The sequence below is a fragment of the Columba livia genome, chromosome Z (genome assembly GCF_036013475.1).
Source record: "Columba livia isolate bColLiv1 breed racing homer chromosome Z, bColLiv1.pat.W.v2, whole genome shotgun sequence".
Classification (NCBI taxonomy): Eukaryota; Metazoa; Chordata; class Aves; order Columbiformes; family Columbidae; genus Columba; species Columba livia.
Window position 1 is genome coordinate 56244581 of NC_088642.1, and position 19275 is coordinate 56263855.

The 19275-nt window shown below is 40.7% G+C and overlaps 2 protein-coding genes across 7 annotated transcripts in view; one reads left to right on the forward strand and one right to left on the reverse strand.

The window, feature by feature from the left end:
* Window positions 1–19275, forward strand: part of LOC102093509 (guanine nucleotide-binding protein G(q) subunit alpha) — a 148010-nt gene that overhangs the window by 80749 nt on the left and 47986 nt on the right. The window lies entirely within an intron of this gene.
* LOC135577289 (uncharacterized) lies at window positions 4674–18567 on the reverse strand. 5 transcript variants are annotated; one of them, XR_010468969.1, is made up of 3 exons: window positions 18431–18567; window positions 12196–12933; window positions 4674–5616 (listed from the first exon to the last, which is right to left on the reverse strand). XR_010468969.1 is itself a non-coding variant. In XM_065045934.1 (2 exons), the coding sequence occupies exon 2, from the start codon at window positions 14404–14406 to the stop codon at window positions 12985–12987; it is 1422 nt and encodes a 473-aa protein (XP_064902006.1). In that variant the 5' UTR covers window positions 14407–15396; window positions 18431–18567; the 3' UTR covers window positions 12956–12984. The 5 variants fall into 5 exon arrangements, 1 of the variants encoding a protein (XP_064902006.1); XR_010468972.1 differs by having other exon boundaries at window positions 12196–12588; window positions 18431–18566; XR_010468971.1 differs by having other exon boundaries at window positions 12196–12943; window positions 18431–18566.

Consider the following 19275-nt stretch of genomic DNA (forward strand, 5'->3'; position numbering starts at 1 on the left):
TGATTGGACAACACACAAATGCAGCCATTTAAGTTAGTTGCAATTTTTGCAGAGGAAAATTCCTGCTGGAATTATTAATTATTTTGAAAGGGACCCTCCCAGTCCTCTGATATTTCTAGAAATAGCGGTTTGAAATAACTGCCTTTGCTGTTCTGTGCTAGTCAGCAGAGGGCAGTCTCCTCCTTTAAAAATAGGAGAAAGTGTAACTTAAAAATACCGATGAAATGCTTTTCAGTGCTTAAAAAAAATTGTGAAACTTGATATGGCAGAATTCTGTACAGGATTACAGTTCATGTAATACTTCTGCTTCTAAATTGAAACAGAGATACGATGACACGATTCCTTTAAAAAGAGTCTGCTGTTTGCTTCCCTGTGCACATCCTGTGTTCACCATAGGTGGTTCTCCGACTCGTAAATGCAGTGAAACTCTTGTGGTTCCGTGTGTAGGCAAGGGGATGAGGTGGCAAAATTAATGAACTGCCTGAATCAACTGGCCATAATCTCACCTCTGTGAAGAGGCTTTTTAGCTCTAGCTATTTTAATCCAAAGCTGCTATTCTCTGGTCCTTACAAACATCTGCAGTGCAAGACTCATTCAGGCTTTGTACAAGAGTGAGGCTCTGCAGGAGTTCTGTGCATCTGTATGCTTCTTAAGTCAGAATTAACGTACTGAAACATTGTCCTTTCATTTTCTTTCTTTTAGTGCACTTACTTTTGTATTGCAGTTGTTGACTGAAGTAGTGGATTCTTGTGGGACTGTGAAGTAAAGCCAATTATTTTGCTTGAAAATTGAATGACAGTTTCGGCATGTCCATGTTTACATAACATTCTCTTCTATAAATTCAGCTGTACCTACAGAAAAATATTATTGTGGAAAAATTTGCTATCATTTGCAGTACCGTTATTGAGCATCATTTTTCAAAAACAGGTGCTAGGACATAAAACCTACTACAGAGCTCTTCAAGCCTGTGGTGCATGTGAAGTAAGAGTAGTTAAAAATGTCAGTGATTTATCATAGCTTATTGGGAAGTCACTGTAGAGAGATGGGCAGTTGAAGTTTCTTCTGGGCTTTTTTTAACTCATTCTGGTTTCCCTGTCATTTAAAAAAAAAATTATTCTTCTGTAGGCAAAGCAGGTGGAAGATGCTTTTCAGGAAAGATTGTGAGGGGTCAATTTTCTGTGTTACCCTGTGGTCCAGTACTCTCAATGCTCTTCCCGGATGACAAGCTTGTCAGGCACATGTGATTGAACCATATGGATGATGAGCAACTGTGGCGAAGTGGAAAATGCATCCCTAACTCTGGGGTTAGCAGTGTTCTGTAGAGGCTCATAGCTGTTAAAGACAGCTCTAAGTCGGCCCCAGCTGCATATAGAGAGAGTGGTCTTTGAGTTTCCCAGATGCAAGTACACTCCCTTCTGCCTTTGTATTTACTGCAGGTAAGCTCAATGCGGTAGTTTTAATAACATTTACCTGGAGTTTTAACTGGAGTAACACTAAGAAGCAGTCCAGTAGTTTGCATTTTTACTGTATGTGTGTATGTGAACTGGTTTAGTTAGTTCATGAAACAATGGTATATTTTCTTATGTGTTTACAATAATTATTTGTAGGAGTACTACACAATACTTGAAGATCTTAGAGTAAAAGTGGTCCTCAGAACAAAAAGCCTATGATGTGGATATTGTCCTGAAAATGTGATTGTATATACATGCTTGAATATAGTTTTTAAAACACTTGTTGATAATACTGTCTTCACATAGAGCGATAATTTGGACCATTCATGTTAGCTGCAAAACCTGTTGTGAGGGCAGATCTTGTTGCCAATTCTTGCATATGCTGGTTCAAATCTGAAATATTTATGTTAGTTTCTGTCACTGCAGGTTTGAGTTAAATTTGAAAATAGATTTTATCACTAGAAAATATTTTACCCACTTGGGCTCCTCAATTATTAATTTTGAGAACTTCATAAGGATGTAAATTGTTGCTAGTGACTAAGTCCAGTGAAGTTTGGATTTAGTTTTATGTTAGAACTCCAATGATACAGTTCGTTTTGAACTATATATTTAAACTATTTCAAAACTGCAGTAGATATCTTACACTACTTCCTTGGGAATCCAAGGTGTGAATCCCAGAATTTTGACAACCACTGAAAATCTTTGAAAATTTCGCAGTAAAAGTAACATTTGGAAATCAAGTCTAAACATGACGTTCTGGGATTATACCCTTTTTAAACCTAGTAGTAAAGTAACTTTGCAGTCTAATTCTCTGGACCTCTCTTTACTTACGTGGTCTGTATTTTACTTGTTGCTCCATTTTCTTCAAAGCAAAATTACGCAAAGCCTGGAAAACAAACTGAACCTGCTGAATTAATTTAATACAGTCCTAATCAAACAGTTAAATGTATACAAATGAATTACGTAATTAAAGAAGTGGAAGCTGTTGTTCATAATTAAAATATAATTGCATGTACATTTTATAAAAAGTATTTTGGCAGAAGTGAATGTAATCAAGTAGGATGTTCAGGCAGATTATCTTGAGCAATTTCAGGGCTTTCCAACAAGACAAAAACAATTACTTGGAGGTGAATTGCTAAAGCAGTTGGAAAGGACATGGTGGTTGGCTGATCCATCAAGAGGTTTCTGAAAGTCAGCAGCAGAATTTGCCCCACTCTGCAAAATAGAAGTGTTGTCCAAAAGAGTAAAGCAGTTTCTGTTTCTGGGATCCTCAACAGCAAGAAAGAGATTTTTACAGTACGTGTCAGAAAGTATTAACTAGCTACACAATTTCAGGACTGGTGTGTAAAAATTCATGCTAGGGTGCTATGTTTACTACCAGCAATGTGAGAGGAGAGTGACTAATTTGTAGTCTCTTGCAAATGTAACATTCCACACGCTTGAGTGAATATTAAGCGTGACAATTTTTTGAGTAGGTCTTCACAACCTGCAGTTCAGTTTTTGGACATCAGTGTCATCTTTGAGCTCAGTTTTCGTAGCTATGGTAATATTTGAAGAGTGTAACAGCCTATGCAGTCATTAACAAGCAAAGCTGTAGTGCTTTATTTTACTTCAGAAAAGGGTCACCTAAGAAGGAAAGCAGCCAAAAGTCCCCTAGAAGCCTTGAGAAGCTCCTTGAAGAGTTAAGGGTATGAAACTTTTAAAGAAAGGATAAAAGAGCCTGTTTGTTTGTTTAGCAGATCTGACACTACATAGAGCATATTTTATTTTGTATCTAAAAATGAAGCAACTAGATCTAGTGGAAAAGGGGAGACTAAATAGCTGAAGTCCGAAGTGGAAATTTCTGTTTCTCACTTTTACCTCTGTCATCAGAGACAATGTAAGGTGATGGACAAGACGTGGAGTTACCTCCTATGGAGATAAGATCTTGGGAAGCCAAGAGAGGAAGTAAGAATTTCCTTCCTTCCAATGACAGACATTTTGGGGTTTGGCTGTTCTTCCTTCTCTGACCAGGAGCACAGAGAATAAAAGATGCTTGGAAATCACTGTGATGTTTGTAGTTAAATATAATTAAATAATTTCAAAGGTTAGGAAATAGCTCAATTTCATTTTGCCTTTGAAAAACAAATCTATACCTGAAATTGTCATCAAGTCTGAAGTCTCAGAAATGCTGCTCTATCTGAAATGGCACTACATGCCTCGTAAATTGCCTGATATACCGGACTCGGGCAAAGCGTAGGAGATACTTTGGTAATTAAGACTTTCATGACAGAGAACAAGTGCTTCAGCATGCTATAGTCATGCGTCCCATCCTGGGCAACGTGGAGCTCTAGGAATTTTGAGTGGTTCCTCAGAAACTGTGTACAATTTCACATCTTCGTGGAAAGGTTTGTCTGCAGAGCTACCATTTGCTTATTCTATATCTTACTTCTTGGTGATTTATTGCTTCTTAACAGATTTGTTGTGAATCATTAAAGGACAGTTTAGTGATGAGAAGTCAGTGAAAATTGTCTAATATAATTTAATCTGTAACATGTTTGCAGCGTTTTAATTGGAGGGTTTGTGCTGTGTCACAAATGTTTAATCAGCCTTGTGAGAGCGTTGCTGAGGTGGTTACAGAATCCACAAGTTACCCAGTTTGGGCAGCAGGATGTCAAGATTGTTGAAATATATTACGTCGAGAGTATAGTAAAACTTACTGATAGCATGTTGTATATTGGCACCATGTTAATGATATCTTGTCATATGATGGACTGGAACTCTCTGTGTGCATGTGTATTTGCAGGGAAATGGCTCTGTGTAAACAAGTCTGAGATTCTAATGGATATCAGTTCACTAAAGTGAGATTGCACCATCTCACTGTGAGAGAATAAAGAAGGTGTTGTACAGCCTTATTTCTCCCTTTGTGCCTGCATAGCTGTATATATCTTCAGATTGGAAGAGAAGCCGTGGTGAGGAATGTGCTGCTCTAGCGGGTTTTGTGAGGCTCTGCCTGCCTTCTGTGTATATGACTACAGCACATACTGACTTACAGCTGCAGCGTTCTCGCTCTTTAAGTGTTACAATACACATCTTCAGTTTATGCATGTAAGTTCAACCTCCCAGAAACCACTAGGATTATTGAAAGTTGCTGTGGCATTGTCTTTCTGTAGTTGAGACTTTGAAGTACGTACGTGAAGTAAATATGTCTTAGTATGTTTCAATACAATGTAAAACATTCTGAGTTAGAGATGATTCATGTAAATTGTGGTATGACTTTTAGGCAGAAACATAAAAGGCTTGTGTTTATGAACACTTATAGTTGCATTTGCGTTTTAATATAAATACAAGAAAATTGTGGGGTAGAATGGGCAGGGAGCCATTTAGCTATTCATTAAATTATAAACATTTTGATCAGAGGGCATTTCAAATCTCTGTTCAGAGATTTTCCATAATTATTTGTATGTTATAATTCCGGATGTTTGCGTCTACATTCTTGGAAATGAACTTACTGAATATGCTGGCCATGTAGGTCCCAGCTTTTAAAAATAACTGTCATAGAAAAATAGAACTTATTTCATGCATGAGATTGAAAATTTAGCTTTCACTCATATTTTTTGTTCATATTATATTATCCAGAAGCTAAAGACGTTGCTTAAGGAAAGGGGTATTATTAGATTTATTTTAGTATCTTTTTCCATTCTTAGTGTGTTGATAAAGTTATCTTTTTCCCACTTTGTCTTGTTACCTGATATCAAACAAAGCTAGACGGTGGGTTTTTAGTAATAAAAGTAAATAACAGTGTAACAGAACAGTAAGGTAGTACTTCACTGTACTCTGCCTTTGTTATCCATCACTCCAGTAAAATGAGTTCCGCCTTCCAGAGGCTTCATGGAAGAGCCACTATTGGCAGGCATTTGGCAGCAAGCAGATGACTTGTTTCAAAAAGTTTCTGCTGTTTAATCTGGTTTTTCATTATCTGACTGTCACCTGGGTCTGAAATCCGGTTGCAGAGTTTTTACAAGAGAAATTCCAGACTTGATAGCAGTTCTGACTTGTAATTCATTTGAGTAGTGGGACAAGAGTAGCCTGTGGCAACATGAAACTTTCGGGGCGTTAATCCCCTCTACTCCATTCCATACTTGGGACCCGCTCTTCACAGGAGAGGAACATGTAAATAAATAAGCTAAAAAAAAAAAAACAAAGAGAAAAGATAATCTGTGTATTTTCCTGTAACTTCCTTGCATACGTATCCACAGCTGGGAGTGGCTTCCCTTACCCTCCAAGTTTATCATGGATCAGGCAATTGAAAAACTAGCTGTGCTTTTTGACTGTTTTATCCTTCAATTTTCTATGGGGTCATGAATTGTCCAGAAGAATATGGCAGGCCAGTCTTCTGACTTCCAAGATTTTGGGATGCTCCATGGGCATTCTTGCTCAATACAAAGGCTTACAGAAGATAGAAAGCAACATTACTATTTTATCCCTTTTTGGTTGATGACACTTCTCAGAGATCTGGCTGATGTTTCAGTCTGAAGACTGATGCTGCTCTATTTAGAGAAAAAAGATGACTGATTTAGTTCCTCGTGTAACTGGAAACATGAAACAGATATTTGGCATCAAGTGGGTTTTTTTTTTTCTTGAGTTTATTTGGCTGACCGCTGTTGTTCCCATAGTTAACCACCGTGGTAATTCAGTAAAAGATTACTTTCGGTAGGTTAGTAAAATCCAGCTTGATGTAAATGTACAAAATAGCTAAGGAGAGCAAGTATTTTGTACTACTGTAACGTCAGCTCATTGACAGAAAGGAAGTCCAGTGCAAATCCAAACCACCATCAATGTAGTCCTAATGTGCCAGAGAGCAGAGTCTTGAAAGTGTGAACCTTATTCTTAATTATAGTGCTTAATTACAGTAACTTTTCCAGCCATTATATTTCCCTCTTGAAGCAGATTGTGTAGGACCAGGTATCACAATTTTTCTATTACTGCAAAAATAGTTTGAAGAAATAAGTCTTAAGTCTTAAATTCATTCCTTCCTTACTCTGAAAATACTGGTTGTGAAAGTTGTGTGGCTTCATTGAGTATTCTCATTTGACCAATGCAGGTTTTAGAAACATATGGCAATCCACATTTTTCATATGTGGTCTGTTTAGTGGGATGAACGTCATATCTTAACCTTATCTGCTGGAAGATATCTAATTCTACTGTGTTCCACTTAAAGGAAGTGAAAGAAATACATAATTCTGCCTCAGAATTACTCTGTTTCCCATTCTGGAGACATACTGTTCTAAAACAATTCTCTTAAAATTAAATAGTACACTTGAATAGTGCATTATAGCAAAATTAAAAAGCTCCTTAGAGCAGAGAAGAACCAAAACTGACAATCAAACAAAATGGAAAAAAATACTATTAGCAAGATCAAAAGCAATGTCTTTAGTTTCACAGGGAGAACTTCTTGGCTCTTGGAACAAAATATATTTTTACTTTTCCTTTAAAATTTGGCTGTAGAAAGCTATGCTATATCTGTGAAACCTGCTACTTGAAGGAAAAATTTCTTCAAACTCTGATAGAGTTATTTCACTGAATTGAAGTAATAGTTTAGACAAAGTGTGCTTTTTTACTCAGGGATGTGTAAGACATGTGAGTGTGGTTTTGTGTATGGGTGTCTGGGTCACATCGTATGTTATGCCACTTAACGCTCCTGTGGCTTCTGATGTAGACACATCAGATTCTGTGCCCTGTCAGTAACCTCATTAGAAAGACTTATATGGGTGGTGTTACCATTCGAAGGTAACAACAATTACTTTCTCCTATAGGACTGAATCTTAGTTTGAAATGTAATGATAATCTAGCGGTACTGGCTGTTCATTGAACACTAGCATGATTACACTTTCTCCATTGGAAATGATTGATCTGTGTGTTGTGACAGTTTTATGAACAGCGCTTATGAACTTTGTGAAATGTTTTGAGATCTTTAGGTTAAAATACTATGTTACATTCTACAAAAATCCCAAAGTCAATATTTGTTTTTTAGATATACAAATTCAGGAAGATTTTTATCATATTAGATGTAGAGTTGTCAGCTCTTTTACTAGAGGTTGTAGAGTCTTCTTGTAAATTGCTTTGCTTAGAATTACTCCAAACTAAATTAGGATGAATGCCAGAAACCTAGCCATGTTCATAGAGGATGAGATGGTGAAGACTTTGACAGCTGAAGTCACCGAGGATCACTGCAAGTGATCTTTACTTCATGTTCCTCTTTGCCCTTTTGGTAGAGAAGGAATGGCGTATGGATGCTTCATTTCTCTTCTGCTCAGTGTTTTACTGTTTTCTCCTGGTTTGTTCTGTAGAGGTTGGCTGCCAGGAGCGTTTGCTGAACAAGTTGTTTCAGTTGATGGAAGTATTAAAATAGGGGAATAGTGAATAAAAGTGGTAATTCAGGGCATTACGTGGCATCAGATATTCCGTCAAAGCAACAGTAATGTTTGTATATTTATATGTTTATATATTTATGTTACTTTTATTTGTTAGGCAACAGCTTGACAGCAATAGCCAGGCAACCTGAAGTTTATATATGGAAAATGGGGGAGCTGGACAGTAAGGAGAAAAATTATCACACCCTTTTGTTGCCCCATACTATGATTTTGTCATAGCAGAACAAGTCTGTGTTAGCCTTGGGCTCTTTAGATCTGTTTATTTCTACACTGTGCTGTTGTAATTGCACCATCGCATAGCTTTCCTTTTCCTAAATAAATAATGCATATGTTCCATCTCATAGGAGGACATCTCGTGTTTCATGAAGGGGACCTGTATTTTTATGTACTGAATTTTCTAGCTCAGCTAACTTTCTAGCAGTTGTTCATACTGGATGAATTAGTTATCGCAGAGGAAGATAAATTTTTACTCTTCTGCCCGACATCAGAAGAATCTTATTTTATTGCTATCAAAACCTTTTGTTTATAAAAAGAGGATCAGAAACTTGAGAACAGAATAGTAGGATAACTGTAACAAAGTACATTTATGAAGATCTGGATTCTGTATTTAAATTGTGCACCTAACCTCCAGTGTCATCTCCTTTGGCATGACTCATGTGTCTCTAACACTCAGTGTCTCTACCACTTGCAAAAGAATCTGCTAGTGTGACAAGAAGTTGTTTCATCATGTTTCTCTTGCTGGGTTATTAAATCAGTATTTTTTTCAAGAAGGACTAGAGAGGTAATACAACCTTTTCTATTATCTGTATAGAAATTTTGATATTAATATAACCTTTGATAAAAGCTTGCTTGAGTATTTTGGTTGCAGCACTGTAGTGGTGACTTGGTATTTGTCTTCCATGTCTGGTGCAGCTTAAATCTAAATAAGACAGCAAGAAAATTCAGGGCTCCGATTGCAGTGTATGAATAAAGGTGGGGGGTTTTTTCAGCTAATTTCTAAGATTTCTCTGAGCTCTACTAAAATAAACAGAAAAAACAAACCTCATATGTGTAGACATTTGTTATTCCGGTGTTTAAATGTGTAAAAGTATTACAACTAGCATTTTAAATGGATTAAATTTCCAGCATAAGTCACAAAATAACTTGTTTGAATCCTTATAATTTCATTGTACGGTCTATAAACCATAGATTAGGGTCCATTACCATAGGCTTTTTACAGTGAAGACAATGAGCAGTAACAAAAAGAAATTTATTTATGCAAACTCATTTTTTTGGATTTTCTTATGTGTCGGTGGAATAGTGTTTCAAGTAGCTTATCCTATTTTTTCTTTATAAAGGTTAGAATGTGAAAAAGGAGAACGTGACATCTGGTTTAGGTAGTTTAATGCCCTATTAACCTTTGTCAGCAACTAAGGGATGATTAACATTGCACCAAGCCTTGTTTCAGCAATTTGTAGCACACTTTATTAATTTGAATACAGTTATTTGCTGTAGCACATGATGAAACCTGCTCCCTGTTTACCCTCATTCATTCTGTGCTTTAAGTTGCTCAAAAGAAGCAACATCCTCCTTCCGGTTCTCTTACAAACTACTTTTTGCGGGCTGCTGTATAAAAACACTTTCCTACCGTGTACTGATTATCAGTCAGATGTTGCTGCTTTTGGACATGTTAAGGAACACAAACCCCAACTGTCTAGTTTACAAGACAGTGAAATAGACTAGTATAACCCTCCTCGAATATTATACTTGCTTCAAATATCTGCAGGTTTATGGGAGTCTCCAAAGCAGCCTATCTTGCTCTACAGCCCTGTAAAGCAAAGTGTTTTGTGCGAGCTGCACTTGTAGATCACAAGTCACTGTGGTCTGAATCTGAATTCTGTTCGGCTCCTGGACTGCTGGGATCTGATCACACACCATTGCTCTCAGTTTTGCAATCGGTGTAAATGGTATTATCCAGACCTAACTAATATCAGTGTGCTTGATCCTTTAGTTACTGACAGCCAAGCACTACAGCCATAGGCTTTTTGATTGTTTTGGGAAGTTCTTTTACAAAACAGATGATGTTCCCTCACATGGAAGAGAATTCTTTAAATTGGCAACTCAAGATCAGCTAGTCTACAGAGACCACTGATACGAAGCAACCCTGCTGCTCCTCAAGCATATTGCTTTCTCCTGTGGATTTAAAATCCCAGAGGTATTTCTTTTGAAACAGACTGTGCTTTTCTGCCTGATCTCCCTCATATAAATCATTCTGGTAGGTTGCAGTGCTATTTTGGGAAAATTACAGAGAATATATCAAAAGGAATATAAAACTATGGACCTTTTCCATGCCTGCTACATTGATTGTAGCCACTCTTGTAAGGCTCAGAATGGTTAGAATCATGGAATCATTTTGATTGGAAAAGACCTGTAAGAATATCAAGCCCATTGAGTTGATGTGCATACAGAGAGAATATGAGACCAGATACATTGACTGACCTGATCAGTCACAGAGTCACAGAATGTTAGAGATTGGAAGGGACCTCGAAAGATCACCTAGTCCAATCCCCCTGCTGGAGCAGGAACACCTAGATGAGGTTACACAGGAAGGCGTCCAGGCAGGTCTTGAATGTCTCCAGAGTAGGAGACTTCACAACCCTCCTGGGCAGCCTGTTCCAGTGCTCTGTCACCCTCACTGAGAAGAAGTGGAACCTCCTGTGTTCCAGTTGTTACCATTGCCCCTTATCATTGGTTGTCACTGAGAAGAGCCTGGCTCCATTCCTTGTGACACTCACCCTTTACGTATTTATAAACATTAATGAGGTCACCTCTCAGTCTCCTCTTCTTCAGGCTAAAGAGACCCAGCTCCCTCAGCCTTTCCTCATCAGGGAGGTGCTCCACTCCCTTCATCATCTTTATTGCCCTGTGCTGGACCCTCTCCAGCAGTTCCTTGTCCTTCTTGAACTGAGGGGCCCAGAACTGGACACAATATTCCAGATGTGGTCTCACCAGGGCGGAGTAGAGGGGAAGGAGAACCTCTCTCGACCTGCTAAACACCCCCCTTCTAATACACCCCAGGATGCCATTGGCCTTCCAGGCCACAAGGGCACAGTGCTGGCTCATGGTCATCCTGTTGTCCACCGGGACCCCCAGGTCCCTTTCCCCTACACTGCTCTCTAACAGGTCATTCCCCAACTTATACTGGAACCTGGGGTTGTTCCTGCCCAGACGCAAGACTCTACAATTGCCTCTGTTATATTTCATTAAATTTTTCCCCGCCCAACTCTCCAGCCTGTCCAGATCCTGTTGGATGGCAGCACAGCCTTCTGGCATGTCAGCCACTCCTCCCAGCTTGGTGTCATCAGCAAACTTGCTGATAGTACTGTTCCCTCGTCCAAATCATCGATGAATATATTGAATAATACAGGCACCAGTACTGACTCTTGAGGTACTCCACTAGAAACAGGCCTTCAGCTAGACTGCGCCCCATTGACCACAACTCTCTGACTTCTTCCCTTCAGCCAGTTCGCAGTCCACCTCACTACCCGTTCATCCAGACCGCACTCCCTGAATTTAGCTGTGAGGATGCTGTGGGAGACTGTGTCAAATGCCTTAGTGTCCCTTAGAAGCATCAGAGCTTTCAAAAAATTATGAAGGTGATAAGTAGAAAACTGACAGATGAAGCCTAGAGATTAAAAAATATATATTTACTAATACGAGGTTGTGTCCAAAAAAGTATTGCCAGAAAGACCAGCATAAAACTATAACACTGTTCAAGTTCAGAATTAGTTTTTAGCACTGTCAATAGTTTTCTGAGGAGAACGAAGGAGAAACTGTAGATATTGTGGTATGTCCTCAGGCTGAGCTTTCTTGGTTTCAGAATCCAATACTATTCCCAAAAATTCCAGGTTTCTTATTCTAATTTTTTAAATACTTGTAGAAATCAGTGAAAAAGCACTCAAGTGTAGGAGAGATGTAATTTGCCAATAAGAGTTAAATAACTGTTTGTAAGATTTCTGGCAAATAATATGGAAATGGTTGCAATGTATTCTTATATTGCCAGAAGGCTACGAGAAATGTTGACTGCTGGTGTCAAAAGTTTGTTGGACTGGAAAGTCACCTACACCATTGTCGAGGGTTAAGATTGTGGGGTGACAATAAAACCCTGGCAGATGTATTGTTAACCCCCTCTGCCCCCCCACTTCCCCCTTTTTGCCCCTCCCTCTCCCCCCTTCCCACAGGTGATCAGGAGGGAAAGAAGGACAGAGTGAAGAGAGTTGGAAAAATTAACAATGTTTTACTAATGCTACTAATAAGAATAGAGAAAATAATACAAAATATACAAAACCAACCTTGAAAGTCTCAGCAACTGCAGAGCCGGCAACCAAGGTCCTGGATTAGACTCTGCAGCCAATCGGAGCTGGATTCAGTCTCTCACTAGGCCTCAATTCGCAGGGACGACTAGCAAGGTCCTCTCCTAATGTCAGCCATAAGGAAAAAGGGAAAAAGGGAAAAGGGACAAGATCCTCGTGATCTCCCACTTTTATATGAAGTATTCACGTGAATGGAATGTTATACACAGTTGGTCAGTTTCTTGCTCACTTGTTTCTCGTCGCCCCTCTCGCGAGATGTCCATCCGTGCTTATCAGTAAGTTTGCATTCCATTGCTAGGTTTACCAAAACATGTGTCTGGTTCTCCAGGAAAATGCAGCTAATATGAAGGCTTTAGCTGACAGGCAAATTCACTAAAAGAGAAACTTGTTTTTAGCAAAACCAGGACATTCCACCCCTTATAATATGCCATTCACTGAATGCTTAAACCTTATCAATACAATCTATCAATACAATCTAATTAATCGCTACTAATATGTATATATACATATGTACATATATACACAGGAGTAATTAATCAGTGGACCATCCTTTAAAAAGTTCATTAAGTTCATTTTGTCACAACAGTCTCCCAGGGCAGGAAAATGGTACAAGTGCATCTCATGACCACTGTTTGTGGGTTAAAGACATCAACTTTGAAGAAGTTGTCAGGCGCCACTCGCAGAAGCTAGCTCTGGTTTCATCATCACTGTCTTGATCTGAAAGACACTTATTAAATACTGTTAGCATGACAATTCACATCATGCAGTTCAATATTGCATATTTTCACGTAAACTCAAATCCCCTTGAGGTTGACACCGAACTTCTCCATCCTTAAGCATCACCCACCAGGTGCTGCCAGGTCCCTGGGCAAAAACAATCCCACAAATGGGCTTGCCTTTGCCTGAGGCAGGAGTAACCCAGACTGCCTTTCCTAACATGTTTTTCATGTGTACTACAGGGACTTTATCTCCTTCTACAGTCCGTAGAATTTCTGATTGGGCAGGCCTGGCTCGATTGGTTGATCCCCTGGTGTTGACCAACCAAGTGGCTTTTGCTAAATGTGAATCCCTATTTTTAAAGGTTCCACCACCAAGTGCCTTTAGTGTAGTTTTTAGCAAACCATTGTACCTTTCAATTTTCCCAGAGGCTGGTGCATGATATGGAATGTGATGTACCCACTCAATACCATGTTCTTTGGCCCAATTGTCTATAATACTGTTTTTGAAATGAGTACCGTTGTCTGATTCAATTCTTTCTGGCGTACCGTGTCGCCAAAGGACTTGTTTTTCAAGGCCCAAGATAGTATTTTGGGCTGTAGCATGAGGTACGGCATATGTTTCCAACCATCCAGTGGTTGCTTCCACCATTGTAAGTACATAACGCTTACCTTGACGTGTTTGTGGAAGTGTAATATAATCAATCTGCCAAGCTTCTCCGTACTTATACTTTAACCATCGCCCCCCATACCATACAGCCTTTAACCGTTTCGCTTGTTTGATTTCGGTGCAAGTTTCACGTTTATGAATAACCTGTGAAATAGTGTCCATAGTTAAGTCCACCCCTCGATCGCAAGCCCATTTATATGTTGCATCTCTACCTTGATGCCCTGAAGCATCATGAGCCCACTGAGCTAGGAAAAGTTCACCTTTATGTTGCCAGTCCAAGTCCACCTCAGCTACTTTAATCTTAGCAGCTTGATCTGCTTGTTGGTTGTTTAGATGTTCCTTGGTGGCTCGACTTTTAGGCACATGAGCATCTACATGCCGAACTTTCACAGGCAGGCTCTCTAGCCGAGCAGCAATGTCTTGCCACAGTGTGGCAGCCCAAATGGGTTTACCTCTGCGCTGCCAGTTGCTTTTCTTCCATTGCTGTAGCCACCCCCACAAGGCATTTGCTACCATCCATGAGTCAGTATAGAGATAAAGTATTGGCCACTTCTCTCGTTCAGCAATGTCCAAAGCCAGCTGGATGGCTTTCACTTCTGCAAATTGACTAGATTCACCTTGTACTTCAGTGGCTTCTGTAACTTGTCGTGTGGGACTCCACACAGCAGCTTTCCACCTTCGATGTTTTCCTACAAGACGACAGGATCCATCAGTGAACAGTGCATACTGCTTATCAGTCTCTGAAAGTGTATTATACGGTGGTGCTTCTTCAGCACGTTTTACTTCCTCCTCATCTGGAGACATCCCAAAGTCTTTACTTTCTGGCCAGTCTGTAATCACTTCTAAGATCCCTGGGCGACTGGGATTTCCAATTCAAGCTCGTTGCGTGATCAATGCAATCCATTTACTCCACGTAACTTCGGTTGCATGATGTGGAGAGGGAACCGTCCCTTTGAACATCCAGCTCAGCACCGGCAGTCGAGGTGCCAGGAGGAGCTGTGCTTCAGTACCGATCACTTCTGAAGCAGCTCGAACTCCTTCGTATGCTGCTAGTATCTCTTTTTCAGTTGGAGTATAGTTGCCCTCAGATCCTTTGTATCCTCGACTCCAAAAACCTAAGGGTCGACCTTGGGTTTCTCCTGGTGCTTTCTGCCAGAGGCTCCAGGTAAGTCCATTATCTCCGGCTGCGGTGTAGAGCACATTTTTAACATCTAGTCCAGTCTGAACTGGTCCAAGGGCCACCCGCATGAGTTATCTCACGCTTAATTTGTTCAAAGGCTTGTCGTTGTTCAGGGCCCCGCTCAAAGTGGTTCTTTTTACGACTCACTTGATAGAGGGGGCTCACAATCTGGCTGTAGTCGGGAATATGCATTCTCCAAAAACCTACAAGGCCCAAGAAAGTCTGTGTCTCCTTTTTATTAGTAGGTGGAAACATTGCTGCAATTTTGTTGATCACATCCATTGGGATCTGACGATGGCCATCTTGCCATTTTATTCCTAAAAACTGGATCTCTCGTGCAGGTCCCTTGACCTTGCTTCGTTTTATGGCAAAACCAGCATCTGAAAGAATCTGAATTATTCTCTCACCTTTCTCAAAGACTTCTTTCGCTGTGTCGCCCCATACAATGATGTCATCAATATATTGCAAGTGTTCTGGAGCTTTACCTTGCTCCAGCGTGGTCTGGATCAGTCGATGGCAGATGGTAGGACTGTGTTTCCACCCCTGGGGCAAGTGATTCCACGTGTACTGAATGCCTCTCCAGGTGAAAGCAAACTGCGGCCTGCACTCTGCTGCTACAGGAATAGAGAAAAATGCATTAGCAATGTCAATTGTAGCATACCACTTAGCTGCCTTTGACTCCAGTTCAAATTGCAGTTCTAGCATGTCAGGCACAGCAGTGACTCAGTGGTGGCGTAACTTCATTCAGGCCACGATAGTCTATAGTTAGTCTCCACTCGTCACTAGACTTACGCACTGGCCAGATTGGGCTGTTAAAAGGTGAGCGAGTCTTACTGATCACACCCTGGCTTTCCAATTGACGGATCAACTTCTGGATAGGAATCAAAGAGTCTCGATTGGTGCGATATTGCCGGCGATGCACTGTTGTGGTAGCAATTGGCACCTGCTGATCATCAGCCATCAGCAGTCCTACAACAGAAGGGTCATCTGAAAGACCAGGCAAATCAGACAGCTGTTCAATTTTCTCAGTGTCCACAGCTGCTATACCAAATGCCCACCTATACCCTTTTGGGTCCTTAAAATACCCTCTCCTGAGGTGGTCTATGCCAAGGATGCACGGAGCATCTGGACCAGTCACAATGGGATGCTTTTGCCAGTTTTTTCCAGTTAGGCTCATTTCAGCCTCTACAACAGTCAGTTCCTGGGATCCCCCAGTCACTCCAACAATATTGATGGATTGCGTTCCTTTATAATTAGAAGGAATTATTGTGCACTGTGCACCAGTGTCCACTAAAGCTTTGTACTCCTGGGGGTGTGTTGTACCAGGCCATCGTACTTGTACAGTCCAATATACTCTGTTATCCCTTTCCTCCACCTCTAATTTCTGTTTTGCACAGTCTCTGGGTGTGAATTAGAGGTTCTTTCAAGAGCATCAGAATCTCTTCTGCTCCTTTTGTAAACTGGAGCAGCCACCTTCCTAGGAGTTTTTCCTTTTATCTCACGTACTCGTTCTTGAAGTTCTGAGGTAGGTCTTCCATGCCACTTATTCATGTTTTCTCCCTGCTCATGTAGGAAGAACCACAGTGAACCTCTTTTAGTGGGCTGCCTCCGTCCTCTCTCTTGAGATTGGAAACGCCTTTTCCTAATAGCTGAAACATAGGTTTGTGCAGGTCGTGAATGGTATGTGTCTTTTCTGAGTTCTTTGATTTCTTGCAACAGCTTTTCAAACCAGTCACCAGGTTTTTCACACAGTTTCTCTACAGCAGAGACACAAGCCTGTAGAGAACCAGCAAGGCTGTCCTCAAAGTTCTGGAGCTGCTCAATCACTTCAGTAATATCTTGTACACCTCCAGATGACCAGACCATTCCTGCCAATGACTTAGCATATGCAGGGGGTGCACTTTGTACAAATCTGCGCCACAGAGGTCGTGTACAATTGATTCTATCTGGGTCTGTCTCCTCTTGGCTGTCTGGTCCAAAACAGATGATCTCTCGCACAGCTAATTCTCTCAGGAACTGAATACCTCTCTCCATAGTATTCCATTTCCCTAACTTGGATATACAATCTTCCTTGTAGGGAAATCTTACTTTCATAGCTGCCAGGAGTCGGGTTCAGAGGGTAGTGGCATTAGACTCTCTTGAAATTGCCCTATCAATGGTGGAATCTCTTGACAGAGATCCCAGCTGCCTGGCTTCACCACCTTCCAATTCAATTGTTTCTGCCCCATTGTCCCAGCATTGGAGCAGCCAGGTTAAAATATTCTCGCCTTCACGACGACTAAAGTCTTTTCGCAGATCTCTCAGCTCACCTGGAGAAAAGGACCGAGTGGTGGTCACTTCATCTCCTCCCTGTCCTGATGGACATCAACCCTTGGGTTGATGTTGGCCCTGTGCCATCATCTGCTGCACGAGTAGTCTTTCTAGTGAGTTTCTTACAACCAGCAACTGATGCTGATATGGGTTCACCATCATTTGATTCATTTCCAGAGTCTGAATGACTGTCACAGTGGTTACAGCAGCAGCAGTGCCCAGTGTGTGAAGAAGGGGGGGGGGCTGCCTTGTTAGCCTTTGAGGCTGGAGAAGTAATGTTATCTGCAGCGACCTTGGCAGAGGAACTCTGCGGAGGAGCTGTAGCTTTAGCCTTGGAAGCCGCCGTTTGGGGGGCAGTGGCTGCAGTGGCTGCTTTTGCTGTTTTGCTCTTTCTCGAGCGGCTGGGAGTGCTTTTTGCTAAAGCTTCCGAAGACGCACCGCAAATCTCAGGACAACAAAGAGACGCAAACCTCCTGTTGAACGCCATTTCTCTTAACAGAAGCACAAACTGACACACATTCAGCAAACCAGATAACACCATCACAGTTCTATCAAAGCTCCAAGGATATTCAAAGTTCTCTAAAACATTTGTGAACTGTCCTAGCGAAAAAACGAAAGTATTGTTAGTCAGTCATTCTAAAGATTCGCTCGACCAATTGGCAAACACAGAGCCATACTGCTCTTTAATCTCTCCTGGAGGCTTTTCAAGGTAAAGCAGAAGCGAGTAGAAATCAATTAGCGGCTGCAGTATAATGAAATAAACCAGTGACAAACCACACAGTATCATCATGACCATTGTCCAGTTCCTTGTTGTTATATAATGAATACTTCGATTTAAAAAGAAGGCCCAACACAGATATGGAATCAGTGAGCACAGTGTAGAAAATAACTGATACAACTTATGCCATAACATCTTTAAATCAGTGTAATTCACTTTGCCTTAATATAACTAAATAATATCCAAAGCAAACAGACGCACAAGTATCACAACTCTATGAGTTGGCACCGTGCCAAGAAAATTGAAAGGTACGTCAGAGCAGTAGAAAAGCCAAAAATCTTCAAATTTACCCCTTTCTCTTGGCCCCACGTTGGGCGGCAGTTATCTGTCGAGGGTTAAGGTTGCGGGGTGACAATAAAACCCTGGCAGATGTATTGTTAACCCCCTCTCCCCCCCCCCCACTTACCCCTTTTTGCCCCTCCCTCTTCCCCTTTTCCACTAAGGAGAGGCGATTGGGAAGAAAAGAAGGACAGAGTGAAGAGAGTTGGAAAAAATTAAAGATGTTTTACTAATGCTACTAATAAGAATAGAGAAAATAATACAAAATATACAAAACCAACCTTGAAAGTCTCAGCAACTGCAGAGCCAGCAACCAAAGTCCTGGATTAGACTCTGCAGCCAATCGGAGCTGGATTCAGTCTCTCACTAGGCCTCAGTTTGCAGGGACGACTAGCAAGGTCCTCTTCTAATGCCGGCCATAAGGGAAAAGGGACGAGATCCTCGTGATCTCCCACTTTTATATGAAGTATTCACGTGAATGGAATGTTATACCCAGTTGGTCAGTTTCTTGCTCTCTTGTTTCTCGTCGCCCCTCTCGCGAGATGTCCATCCGTGCTTATCAGTAAGTTTGCATTCCATTGCTAGGTTTACCAAAACATGTGTCTGGTTCTCCAGGAAAATGCAGCTAATATGAAGGCTTTAGCTGACAGGCAAATTCACTAAAAGAGAAACTTGTTTTTAGCAAAACCAGGACAACCATGTAGATTTTGTTTGTGGAACATCACAGCTGGAGTAGTAGTTACATCTTAATGACCAGTTTGAATTTGGTGGTACTTGTAGAATCCTCGGTTTTGGGATTTTTTGTTCGTTTTGATGCTTTGGTAACAGTCTCTAGTGTCCCAAAAGAGAGAACTCTGAGAAGGTACAGTTTTCTCAGGGCAAAAAGCTTGACTTTTTTTGTTTTGTTCCCCCAAATAATGTTGATTTTTGGGTAAAGTGAAAGGTTTAGGAAAGAGTAAGAGGTCCTCAATGACATTTATAGTGGTGTAAACTGGATTAATGATGAATCCTTAGAGTTTTTCATGTTTCAGTGCTAACATCAAAAGTTATGTTCAAAATCTGTTATTTATATTAGTGGAAGGAGACTAAAGCCAGTAATTGGCAGTAGTGGCACCCTACATGATGC

Coding starts and splice junctions, on each gene's coding strand:
- LOC135577289 (XM_065045934.1), bottom strand. CDS start 14,406: ATGTCTCCAGATGAGGAGGAAGTAAAACGTGCTGAAGAAGCACCACCG.